The 13574-nt window shown below is 44.5% G+C and overlaps 1 protein-coding gene across 1 annotated transcript in view; it reads left to right on the top strand.

The window, feature by feature from the left end:
- Nucleotides 1-13574, top strand: part of LOC124788900 (juvenile hormone esterase-like) — a 151073-nt gene that overhangs the window by 126171 nt on the left and 11328 nt on the right. The window contains exon 9 of the mRNA XM_047256182.1: nucleotides 10229-10364. Within this exon, the coding sequence (XP_047112138.1) occupies nucleotides 10229-10364 (136 nt within the window). The remainder of the gene's footprint in view (nucleotides 1-10228; nucleotides 10365-13574) is intronic.

The following is a 13574-nucleotide window of genomic DNA, read 5'->3' as shown; positions in this document are numbered from 1 at the left end:
ACATTTTGTAAGAAGGTGGGATCACTTTCAATGTTTTCCAGGATGTCAGAACAAATCATTCTTCGCCGTTCCTTCTGTTCAATTGTGAGACACTTTGGAACCATTTTTGAACACACTTTGTTCATGTTGAAACTTTCATGAAGAATCTGCCTAACACTTTCCTTGTCAACTCCTGTTAACTCAGACACTGCTCTGATTGTTAAACGGCGATCTTGTCGAACAAGTTTACCGATTTTTTCAATGTTTGCATCAGTTTTTGCTGACAATGGTCTGCCAGTGCGAGTGTCATCACTGGTGTCTTCGCGGCCATCTTTAAATCGTTTAAATCACTCGAACACTTGTGTTCGCGATAAACAATCATCGCCGTACACTTGTTGTAACATTACAAATGTTTCACTTGCAGATTTTCCTAGTTTGAAAGAAAATTTGATGTTAACACGCTGTTCTTTCTGTACACTCAACATTTTCCGACGCACAGACAAAACGTCAACTACTTAAAACAGACGCCACGGGCAGACTGAGTGCAGGAGGCAGATGAAACTCGAGCAGTAGGCGGAGCGAGAGTCACGTGACAGGCCACGCGACTTTCAGCCTTGTTGCATTCGTTTTATTGTTTCACCAGTACTAGTCCGGTTTTTTTCTAGCCACACCTCGTATTCTTTTGTGGGGTTGCATGTCTGGAACTGGAGTTGGAAATTTAGTATTTATTGAACGTATTATTGATAAATGGAAGTATCTCACCATCGTAAAGGAGAATCTGAAGCAGTCTGCTGAGAAACTGGGACTAAGAACAGACTTGGTGTTTCAGCAAGAGAATGACCCCAAGCATACGGCCATTGTCGTAAAAGAATGGCTACTTTACAATGTACCAAAACAGTTGCATTCGCCTCCCCAGCCACCAGAAATTAACCCAATTGAACATCTTTGGGGAGAACTAAAGCATATGATAAAAAAATACAACATCAAAAGCAAAGATGATTTAAAAGCAGCCTTAGTGAGAGAATGGAGTAACTTTTCACCTGCGTACACAAAAAGATTGGTGGAATCTATGAGCCGCGCGGGATTAGCCGAGCCGAGCGGTCTAGGGCGCTGCAGTCATGGAATGTGCGGCTGGTCCCGGCGGAGGTTCGAGTCCTCCCTCGGGCACGGGTGTGTGTGTTTGTCCTTAGGATAGTTTAGGTTAATTAGTGTGTAAGCTTAGGGACTGATGACCTTAGCAGTTAAGTCCCAAAAGATTTCACACACAGTTTTGGAAACTATGCCTCGACGTTTGGAAGCTGTGATCGAAGCGTAAGGTGGCAATACAAAATACACTCCTGGAAATTGAAATAAGAACACCATGAATTCATTGTCCCAGGAAGGGGAAACTTTATTGACACATTCCTGGGGTCAGATACATCACATGATCACACTGACAGAACCACAGGCACATAGACACAGGCAACAGAGCATGCACAATGTCGGCACTAGTACAGTGTATATCCACCTTTCGCAGCAATGCAGGCTGCTATTCTCCCATAGAGACGATCGTAGAGATGCTGGATGTAGTCCTGTGGAACGGCTTGCCGTGCCATTTCCACCTGGCGCCTCAGTTGGACCAGCGTTCGTGCTGGACATGCAGACCGCGTGAGACGACGCTTCATCCAGTCCCAAACATGCTCAATGGGGGACAGATCCGGAGATCTTGCTGGCCAGGGTAGCTGACTTACACCTTCTAGAGCACGTTGGGTGGCACGGGATACATGCGGACGTGCATTGTCCTGTTGGAACAGCAAGTTCCCTTGCCGGTCTAGGAATGGTAGACCGATGGGTTCGATGACGGTTTGGATGTACCGTGCACTATTCAGTGTCCCCTCGACGATCACCAGTGGTGTACGGCCAGTGTAGGAGATCGCTCCCCACACCATGATGCCGGGTGTTGGCCCTGTGTGCCTCGGTCGTATGCAGTCCTGATTGTGGCGCTCACCTGCACGGCGCCAAACACGCATACGACCATCATTGGCACCAAGGCAGAAGCGACTCTAATCGCTGAAGATGACATGTCTCCATTCGTCCCTCCATTCACGCCTGTCGCCACACCACTGGAGGCGGGCTGCACGATGTTAGGGCGTGAGCGGAAGACGGCCTAACGGTGTGCGGGACCGTAGCCCAGCTTCATGGAGACGGTTGCGAATGGTCCTCGCCGATACCCCAGGAGCAACAGTGTCCCTAATTTGCTGGGAAGTGGCGGTGCGGTCCCCTACGGCACTGCGTAGGATCCTACGGTCTTGGCGTGCATCCGTGCGTCGCTGCGGTCCGGTCCCAGGTCGACGGGCACGTGCACCTTCCGCCGACCACTGGCGATAACATCGATGTACTGTGGAGACCTCACGCCCCACGTGTTGAGCAATTCGGCGGTACGTCCACCCGGCCTCCCGCATGCCCACTATACGCCCTCGCTCAAAGTCCGTCAACTGCACATACGGTTCACGTCCACGCTGTCGCGGCATGTTACCAGTGGTAAAGACTGCGATGGAGCTCCGTATGCCACGGCAAACTGGCTGACACTGACGGCGGCGGTGCACAAATGCTGCGCAGCTAGCGCCATTCGACGGCCAACACCGCGGTTCCTGGTGTGTACGCTGTGCCGTGCGTGTGATCATTGCTTGTACAGCCCTCTCGCAGTGTCCGGAGCAAGTATGGTGGGTCTGACACACCGGTGTCAATGTGTTCTTTTTTCTATTTCCAGGAGTGTATTAAATTGGGCCTGATAGTGAAGAACATCACAGCGTATGTTTACTTTCGTACCTGACCGCTGTTTCATTTGTATGCTCAAGATGTCAGTATATGGAATTATTAATAATTTTGCAGTGTATATGTTGTTTTTCAGTTCTTAACATGTTTATGTCACAGAAAGTGAATACATAATATTTTCTTGATTGATTTTGACTTCAATTGTTATTTTTACGATGTGTGTAGACTTTAATGTCCGATTGGATTTATGACCGACTGAGTGCAGTGATTACTGTAAAGCACTGTAGATAAGGGGTGTCTAACACGCGGCCGGTAGGCTGCATGCGTCCCAAGGAAGTTTCTATCACACGACTGGAAAAAAAAACAAAAACAAAATTCAATTTATGTAAAGCTACGATAAATTGAATGCTGATTTGAGACGTATAGTGTGACAGACTAGTCGCGATGTTATCTCTTTTTAAATGATGCAAGGCGTCGAATAGATCGACAGCCGAATGAGGCACTTTTCCCACAGTGCGCGAGGGGTTCTATGATGTACTGAAAGTGATTCACGTACAATGGTTATGGTCCGTTCTTTCAAGTCACTGTCAACATGAACCAGGGTATTTATTTCAATATTATAGTGGCCAAGTGTTGGCGTTTGTTCTACATCTTCTCGATGAGCACGTTGTGAACAGTCCAGACTTCCAAGCTGACAACAGGTGGTAACATTCAAAGCAGTGTCATTTAAAGTATGATTTTTTTATTTCTTAAGTAACAGAATGAAAAATGCTTCTGTTATAGTACAATAAAGGCCAATATGTCCTGGGCGGAGTTAGAAGTACCGGGTGATCAAAAAGTCAGTATAAATTTGAAAACTGGATAAATCACGGAATAATTTAGATAGAGAGGTACAAATTGACACACATGCTTGGAATGACATGGGGTTTTATTAGAACTAAAGAAATACAAAAGTTCAAAAAATGTCCGACAGATGGCGCTTCATCTGATCAGAATAGCAATAATTATCATAACAAAGTAAGACAAAGCAAATGCTCAGTATGTCCACCATCATTCCTCAACAATAGCTTTAGTCGAGGAATAATATTGTGAACAGCACTGTAAAGCATGTCCGGAGTTATGGTGAGGCATTGGCGTCGGATGTTGTCTTTTAGCATCCCTAGAGATGTCGCTCAATCACGATACACTTGCGACTTCAGGTAACCCCAAAGCCGTAATCGCAAGGACTGAGGTCTGGGGACCTGGGAGGCCAAGCGTGACGAAAGTGGCGGCTGAGCACACGATCATCACCAAACGACGCGCGCAAGAGATCTTTCAAGCGTCTAGCATTACTTTGGTTTTTTTTGGTTCTAATAAAACCCCATGTCATTCCAAGCATGTATGTCAATATTTACCTCTCTATCTACATTATTCCGTGGTTTATTACGTTTTCAAATTTATACTGACTTTTTGATCACCCGGTATAAGAAAAAAATGGTTCAAATGCCTCTGAGCACTATGGGACTTAACATCTATGGTCATCAGTCCCCTAGAACTTAGAACTACTTAAACCTAACGAACCTAAGGACATCACACACATCCATGCCCGAGGCAGGATTCGAACCTGCGACCGTAGCAGTCGGGCGGCTCCGGACTGAGCGCCTAGAACCGCTAGACCACCGCGGCCGGCCCCGGTATAGGAGACGGACTTATTTGGTAGCTTCAAAGACATTTAAATCAAAGCTAGCTCCCTTCTTTTACATCGCTAACTCTGCCCAGGAACATGTTCGCCTTTTTAGTGCTACAATAGGAGCATTTTTCATTCTGATTCCCAACTTTCATTCTATCATAATTTTGACGTTAGACCGACATAGCTTGGCACCGGATGCAGATTGTTATTGACTCGGTCTGCGATAGACCCGGTATACATTCTTTTATTATCTTTTGAACCATGTTGCGGATAAGGGTTTCACAAAACAGGACGACGATTAATTACATGTATATGTCTGTAGTCTTACAAAATTTGAACTGATTCGCACAAGTTTGAAACATAGAAGTGGCGCGCGTAACAAAAAAAGGAAAAAAATAAAAAAAAGACACACACAAGAAACGTGTTTTCTGCACGTAAAATCGTGATGAAGCTAGCGTCCGCTCAATTATTCTGCAAACAGGAAGAGGCAGAGCTCCCCTGCACGATACACCTCGAAACCCTCTCAGGTCCCGGCGGCGCGCAGCGCCTTCCTAAGGACTTGGTCGGGTTCGAGAGAGGCGCAATCGCCCGGAGTCAGGCGAGTAGACGCTTTCAGTGCGACCACCCGTGCTCCCAACTGAGCTTGCCGCTGCCGACAGAGGCCTGGGAGCGTGCTGTCGTGGCGTCGCCGGCGGGAGACAACACGCGGCCACCAAGGGTGACCGGGCAGCTCCAACGCTAGCCCACTTGGGTGTCGAAGCGAACTCTCCCAGCACAGCGCACGCGCCAACACGTCCGCACAGCTGCGATACAAACCACCAGCGAGAACCGCCGGGGCGACCGAGCAGCAGACGGCGTCGCGGCGCCGAGTGCCGGGCGGCGGCGCATCCTCAACGCACACAGTCCTCAATCGGACCAGCACACTGCAGATGTCCACCGCGCTTTTTGAAAGCAAGTTTTCAATTTTATCGTAATATTGTATTTTTTATTTATCTAATTCACTTTAAACCGTTTCCACGCATTCACGTAACGTAAGAACGAAATTTAGTTGCTGCATTTAGTTAGACGTTAACCCACTGTATCTCGACAACGGCTAAAGATTACTCTCGGATAAAAAAAATTCGTTTCGACTTTATCCATTTATCTATCTTTTTGCAAAGTTTAAACCGATTTGTTCAAGTTCAATGTATCAAAGAGGCCCGCTTCAAAAAGCCCCAGAAACGCATTTTTTGCATATAAAATCAAAACGAATAAACATTTTTCAAGTGGTCGAAAATTATTTGAGACCAAAGTGCGATACACTGATGACCAAACTTGAAGCATCAGTCCAGTCCACCGAGCGTGGTGGCGGAGTGGTTAGCACACTGGACTCGCATTCGGGAGGACGACGGTTCAATCCCGTCTCCAGCCATCCTGATTTAGGTTCTCCGTGATTTCCCTACATCGTTTCAGGCAAATGCCGGGATGGTTCCTTTGAAAGGGCACGGCCGATTTCCTTCCCCATCCTTCCCTATCCCGAGCTTGCGCTCCGTCTCTAATGACCTCGTTATCGACGGGACGTTAAACAACACTAACCTAACCTAACCATCAGTCCAGTCCGCAGTTATTTAAGGGTGACTGCTGCTTTCGCACGTAAAATGCGAACGGGGGTTACTGTTTTTGCACGAAAAATGCGGACGGTGCATATACAAATGGTGCTATTAGCTGAACACCAATTTCAGCCTGTTTAAAATCTTTTGCGAAATGAATTAAAGGATTCGCACAATTTGTGCGGGCGCCAGCTACGGTTCGCCGTTCGAACCTTGCTTAATGTGCTACAACATAGCTACAGGATCCGAGCACCAAACACCCCTCTGCCCGCAGCCTTGTCAGACATTGTCAGATATATTTGTTAGTAACGTAATCAGTTTTATCGCTTCAGGACTATTTTTGATGAAGTGCACTATAAAAGGAAAAAAAGAAAACCCACTGTAAAGGCGGCGTATTTTGAGCCAGATACCAGGCGAACTGATTAAGGACCAAGGGGCTCCATCTGAGAATGTTCGGGGGAGGGTTTCCAGTTACGACAATTGCTTTGCAACGAGAGTAAACTTTTCGGGAACCTTGAACGGAAGTTGGAGTTCTTTAGTTTCATTATAGGACCGTATGTCTACTCGCCAGTGGATGTTCGAGTATGTATGTGCGTAACGAAGTAAAGCAGATGACTGGCTCGACGTATGCAGTATACCTATTTAGACGTTTTCAGTAAACACTGAGAAAGAATCGATCGTGCGGTATCGAGATTCATCTACATCTACCTGACTACTCTGTTATTTACAAATAAGTGCCTGCTATTTCTCTACCGTTCCACTCGCAAACAGCACGGGGGGAAACTAAAATTTCAGTCTTCGCGGATGAACTCTGATTTTTTTTAATATGATGATTGTTTCTCCCTACGTAGGTGGGCGTCATCAAAATATTTTCTTATTTAGAGGAGAAAGTTTGTGATTTCATGACAAAACCCTGCCGCAACGAAAAACACCCCCCCCCCCCCCAATTCAGTAACATATCCGTGGCACTCTCTCCGCTATTTCGTCACAACACAAAACGAGCTGCCTATTTTTGAACTTTTTTGTTTTTTGAAGTTCTTCTTTAGTCCTATACGATGTGGATTCCACACCGCGCAACAGTACTCCAGATGAGGACGGACAAGCACAGTGTAGGAAGTCACTTTAGTAGGCCTGTTGCATTTTTTATATGTTCTGCCATTATATGGCAGTCTTTGGTTTATCTGCGAGGGTTGGCACAGTCAGGAGTTTTCTCAAGAGAGGCCGCTCTTCACTTTGGGGTGGAGAATAAAAAGTCAAAACAAATCTGTAGCTGAACCGGAACAGTAGTAGCATTTTACAGTCGAGTACATTAGGGATATCGAACCGGCTGACTTTGCATCATCGTCGCTTAACGTGCAGTATGGTTGTGGCAGCAACAGCAGTACCGTTCTATGTTCTACACGTTCCAGCGTTCTCAGTTAACGTGCAGTACTTAGTACGTTTTCCAGGATCGTAGTAGCCTAGCCACTTTTCTGTGCTCGTTCTTCGTCAGATTCAGATAGCCGGTCGTTTAAAGTAACACGACATACAAAGAGACAAGGAATGAAAAGTAATCACTAAAGTTCAGCAAACGGTTACAGCAGTCGTACGCAACTGAAGGTGAAAGTTGTGTGTTTGTTGTAAGTTGTACTCTGAAACAGAGCGTAACTGAACTTCGCGCTGGCCGGCCGGAGTGGCCGTGCGGTTCTAGGCGCTACGGTCTGGAGCCGAGCGACCGCTACGGTCGCAGGTTTGAATCCCACCTCGGGCATGGATGTGTGTGATATCCTTAGGTTAGTTACGTTTATTTAGTTCTAAGTTCTAGGCGACTGATGACCTCAGATGTTAAGTCGCATAGTGCTCATAGCCATTTGAACCATTTTTGAACTTCGCGCTAACAAATCTGAAAATTATCTGACTTCTAAATTCCGATTACAGTTGCAGCTCTAGAATCGGCATAGTTACCCTACTTTGAAACATGAAACTATTTATGCAGGCTACTTTTTAGGAACGTTATTTTAAGGAATCTGGAAATGCATCTGATCGACTGTAAATTAGATTACTTAAAAGAATGATTCAGAAGAATACTCAGAATGATTAACTGTTACGTAATTTAAATAAGCCCTATTACAAAATTGCATCTGTTGAATTTACATGAAATTTCACTAATTGAAAACGATTCCTTGACTATACTCTGGCTGCATAGATGATGAGCTGAAATAAATCACTGCTCCGCTGTTTGCCTTCTTATCTCATTTCTTTTAAGGTCCTGTTTTAGCAAATTAGTTTCTGATTGTCTTTTTGAAATTATTAATTACTGCAAATTGTACCAAACCATATTTTTCTTTGAACAGTGGGAATTTATTTTGGAAATATTTGTAAGTGAGAAAAGGAAGTATTTTGAAATTATATTCAGTCCTTTAAACTCAAACTAAAATGAACAATCAGCATTGGCTCTCTCCGCATTGTCATATAACATGATTCAGATTTCAAAAAAATATTTTTACTACAAAAATTTGTTGTATTGGATTCCTAACACAACAGGCCTACTATTTAAATATTTTAAATATGGGTAGACTAATTAGAAAACTGAAGACACGATTGATAGTTCTCCCGAATTACCAACATGTACGTATTACTGCACACAATGAAATTTTGAACAGCAATAATTACTGAATTCGTGTTTGCAGCTAACAAACTCAAAATAAGTTACCTTTCCCGAAGTGCAGTATCTTTATACTATCATCTTAAAAATCATTTTTCATGCTCAGGTTACAATCCATGGAACAGCTCAAATAAAAATGTCCGTGCTGCTCATCTACTATTCGAGCTGCTCATTCCGCCACGATTCAACAACTACTACTAAGGACCAACGCTGCGTTTCGACTAGGTCGTTACCTACTTGCTTGCCCACGCTCTAATGCAACCTGGAAACCAGATCCTGTGTCCGCTCGTTTGTTCATCATGAAAAGATGTGAAAGTTACAACATTCCGAATAAACTGATGATCTTCATTGTATTTACATTACAAGATGAAACAAGTGGTACATAACAAACAGACTCTGATTTACTAAATTTTCGCTTAATGTATAAACGCTTCAAATGTGGTTAACGGCGCCCGAGGTAGCAGAGCGGTACAATAGTAAACAGAGCAGGTGTGCCCAATTGCTATAGCAGCTCTTCGCAAAATATTTGAGTCAGTAACTTTCTTGCTGTAATTCAGAACAACTAGCTATGAAATATTACTGTGGTCAAATGTACAAACATGTTTCCGTAAACTTGCTACATTTTCTCCTCACTGCGAACGTAATTAAGTAATGATGTTTATCGACCGTGAAGATAGTGTATCGACTTCACAGCGTGCCTCCTGTGATACTGTATTTTTCCGTTCAATCATCTCAGACCCCACACAGCCTTAAAAGACTTTTATGACTTAATCCAACCATCCCTTCCGCATTCTACGAAACTTTTCCGTCCTGACAAGTCTGGTTGAAGTTTTTCAGGCATGAGAGTCCTTTGACGAGCTCATCGAAGACTTTTTGTCTTAGGTTCTCGTACCACATCCGATAGTTCTTGGCCATGAGTTCTCTTTCAGTCTTCAAGATGTTACGCTGAAATGTTTTGGTAACCAAGGATTGTTCCTTGCAGCATCGTTGAAACCGTTATTGCATCAGATGCTGTTTTTGAAGTTTTTCTGGTGTTATTGTGTGAGAGCACAATCTGTTTCACACTGAAAGAAATTCTGATGCGTTGATAATCCATTGTTTGACTTCCAAATTCCAAATTTAAATTTTTATCGTTTTTGTATATCTCACACCCTGGAAAATCTCGAACTCGACCTTCCAGTGGAGCGTTCTTCAATGCTTCTCTGCAAGGCACCATCATCGCTGGCTTGCGACTTCTGATTCCCGTATGCTTACATTGTAATCTGGGTCAACAGTGTCTCCACCAGCTAGGCCTCAGACTCGACAAATATCATGATGCATCTGCATATGCTAACATATGAATTCCATCTGTGAAATAGGCATCCTTCTCGTTACTGCCAATTTCAATGATAAAGTAAGGAAAAGATCACACACGTTTTGTTATAGGTTCAAATTATGCGAAGAACGTCTGAAACATTGTGAAAACATAGAAATTCCTTACATCACTTGCAGATGCCAATTGTATAGCCTACTTATATGCATTTTTATGGAAATAAATTCTGTTCCTTTTCGTACACTGAAGAGTTGTGACAAGCTGGTGCACAAATGTTGCAGGTGTTGCTCATGGAGATGATTTGCTGTACCTCTTTTCGAACAACTCTTACTATACAATACCTGGCGAGAGGCCAGCGAAGGATATGGAAGTAGTAAAGGCCATGACCAAACTCTGGACGAATTTTGCAAAAACTGGGTAAGTAATCGTTATGACTTACTGTAACGTTTAGTTGAAAATATGTTTCCTCAAATGAAACCGGACTGACTACGACGTACAAATGAGGGCCGATGGAAGTGAAAGATTTACTTGGGTCAGAATGACTTTTGGCAGAGCATGTAGCTGGCAAAGGTATAGAGACTTGGTCTCGGAATATACGAGGATTACCTGGATTTTAATGATGTAAGACTGGAATACAATACAAGGTATCTCAAAAGGTGTGTTACAACTTATATTATAGAATCCAAACTAGTTAAGATACTCACACCATGTCTGACTTAAGTGACACACCGTCTCAGAAATTTTTTATACCTTCCAGTCAGTTTCAACAAGTGCGCCTTTGGTGGCACGCTCAATATCCAGTCTGAAATGAAGCTCTATCCAGACTCGGAGCAATATATCAGCATCAACTTTGTTAATGACAGCAGTGATTCGGTTCTTTAAATCACTGATGTGGTTGCCAGGCGATTGGTAGACTCTGTACTTGGCATACCCTCATACAAAGAAGTCCAGCAGTGTAATGTTAGGCGACCTATGAGGCCAGGGAATTGGACCACCCCTGCCAATCCAGCGATTTGGAAACATCTGGTCTACAACATCTCGCACAGACTGAGCCCAACGTGGTAGTGCACCGTTTTGTTGGAAAACGACTGTGTCTTGGCTGTCAGACAGTTGTAGTAACGCAAATAGCTCTAGCATTGAAAATAACTGTTAGAATTAACCGTTTTTCGAGAAAAAAGATCATACAACGCGACCAGGTATCAAAAAACACCACACATTCGCTTTCGGGCTTTCACGTATCCCTGGCATCACAGTATGCAGGTTGGTTGGTTCCAGAAGCGAAAATGGTATTTTTACACCTTGTCACACACGGATAATGTTGATTCGTCAGAAAATGAGAGATTAATCAGAAAGTTTCTAAGCGATGAAGGTCGTCCACAGCGCATTCCATGCCTTGTGACTTGTCACATGGCTTGAATGCGTGCAACGGTTGCAGTCGGTATAGATACATTTGTAACCGTTTCCGAAGGACACGGTGCACCATCGCCTAGGGATTCATATCTCTTGCGAAACCCTTCGGGGTGGTTGTGTGTTTGGAGTTTCCGGGCGCTCAACAGCAAGGATGTCAGCGCCCACGGCGCCCTCTAAACTGACATCTACGGTGAATACTGAAAAGGCAACCGTATCCATTCTGTGCCGCCTTCACTTGTTCCAGGTCGTCCAGTATGCTGATTCACGGCAGCGCTTCCTGTCTGCATAAGATTCCTGTACCGCAGGTGTATCGATGTCCACGAGAGTGCGTGCTTCCTATATCGTGTTGGAAATCCCTTTAACCTGTATGTCCAGTTGGGTCTGAAAAATCCATTCCGCACACTCAGCGTTTTCTTGAACCATTGTCATCACGCTCCACTCTCAACAACTTGGAATAGAAAAAAACAGAAAGACTAAAGTTGTGGCGCACCTTTTCAGAATCCTGTTGTAGGCTTCATAGCCTCGCAGTCGGGAGTTTATGACCAGTGAAGTCAAAAGGATTAATGGAGACGTAACTCAGGCTTGTTGAGTACTGTTGTGGTTGCTCGGACGATGATTGCAGAAATACTTTGCAGGCCATTAACATGGCAACACAATGGAGGCACCATACTATAAACGTCAAATTGGCGTGAAGTGTACTAAATACTTGGATATGCATATGATCAGGTTTTCAGCACAACCACACGAAGTATGAGCACTGTCCAATCACATTAATGTGGCAACCTATTAAAAGCCTGAATAACCACCATTTGAAGAACGGGACACTGCGAGACGTGCAGTAAGTGTGTCAGCGAGGTCCAGTAAGGTAGTGCGCCAAGCCGACTCCAGTGCCGTGGCCAACTGCTATAGGTCCAGAATGAGATTTTCACTCTGCAGCGGAATGTGCGCTGATGTGAAACTTCCTGACAGATTAAAACTTTGTGCCGGACCGAGACTCGAACTCGGGACTTCTGCCTTTCGCGGGCAAGTGCTCTACCAATTGAGCTACCCAAGTACGACTCACGACCCGTCCTAACAGCTTCAATTGGTAGAGCACTTGCCCGCGAAAGGCAAAGACCCCAAGTTCGAGTCTCGGTCCGGCACACAGTTTTAATCTGTCAAGAAGTTTCACATCAGTGCATACTCCGCTGCAGAGTGAAAATCGCATTCTGGAAACATCCCCTAGGCTGTGCCTAAGCCATGTCTCCGCAATATCCTTTCTTCCAGGAGTGTTAATTCTGCAGGGTTCGCAGAAGAACTTCTGTGAAGTTTGGAAGGTAGGAGACGAGATACTGGCAGAATTGAAGCTGTGAGGACTAGTTGTGAGTCGTACTTGGGTAGCTTGCTTGGTAGAGCAGTTGCCCGCGAAAGGCAAAGGTCCCGAGTTGGAGTCTCGGTGCGGCACACAGTTTTAATCTGTCAGGACGTTTCAACTACTATAAATTGACTAAACTATTGAAGAGTTCCTAGATAACAGAACGCAGCATGTCATCCTCAATGGAGAGAAAGTCTTCTGAAGTAAGAGTGATTTCAGGTGTGCCGCAGGGGAGTGTCGTAGGACCGTTGCTATTCACAATACACATAAATGACCTTGTGGATGACATCGGAAGTTCACTGAGGCTTTTTGCGGATGATGCTGTGGTATATCGAGAGGTCGTAACAATGGAAAATTGTACTGAGATGCAGGACAATCTGCTGCGAATTGACGCATGGTGCAGGCAATGGCAATTGAATCTCAATGTAGACAAGTGTAATGTGCTGCGAATACACAGAAAGAAAGATCCCTTATCATTTAGCTACAATATAGCAGGTCAGCAACTGGAAGCAGTTAATTCCATAAATTATCTGGGAGTACGCATTAGGAGTGATTTAAAATGGAATGATCACATAAAGTTGATCATCGGTAAAGCAGATGCCAGACTGAGATTCATTGGAATAATCCTAAGGAAATGCAATCCGAAAACAAAGAGAGTAGGTTACAGTACGCTTTTCGCCCACTGCTTGACTACTGCTCAGCAGTGTGGGATCCGTACCAGATAGGGTTGATAGAAGAGATAGAGAAGATCCAACGGAGAGCAGCGCGCTTCGTTACAGGATCATTTAGTAATCGCGAAAGCGTTACGGAGATGATAGATAAACTCCAGTGGAAGAATCTGCAGGAGAGACGCTCAGTAGCTC

This window comes from Schistocerca piceifrons, chromosome 3, assembly GCF_021461385.2.
Source record: "Schistocerca piceifrons isolate TAMUIC-IGC-003096 chromosome 3, iqSchPice1.1, whole genome shotgun sequence".
Lineage (NCBI taxonomy): Eukaryota > Metazoa > Arthropoda > Insecta > Orthoptera > Acrididae > Schistocerca > Schistocerca piceifrons.
The sequence above is the reverse complement of the archived record's forward strand: the minus strand, read 5'-3'. Positions and strand labels throughout refer to the sequence as shown.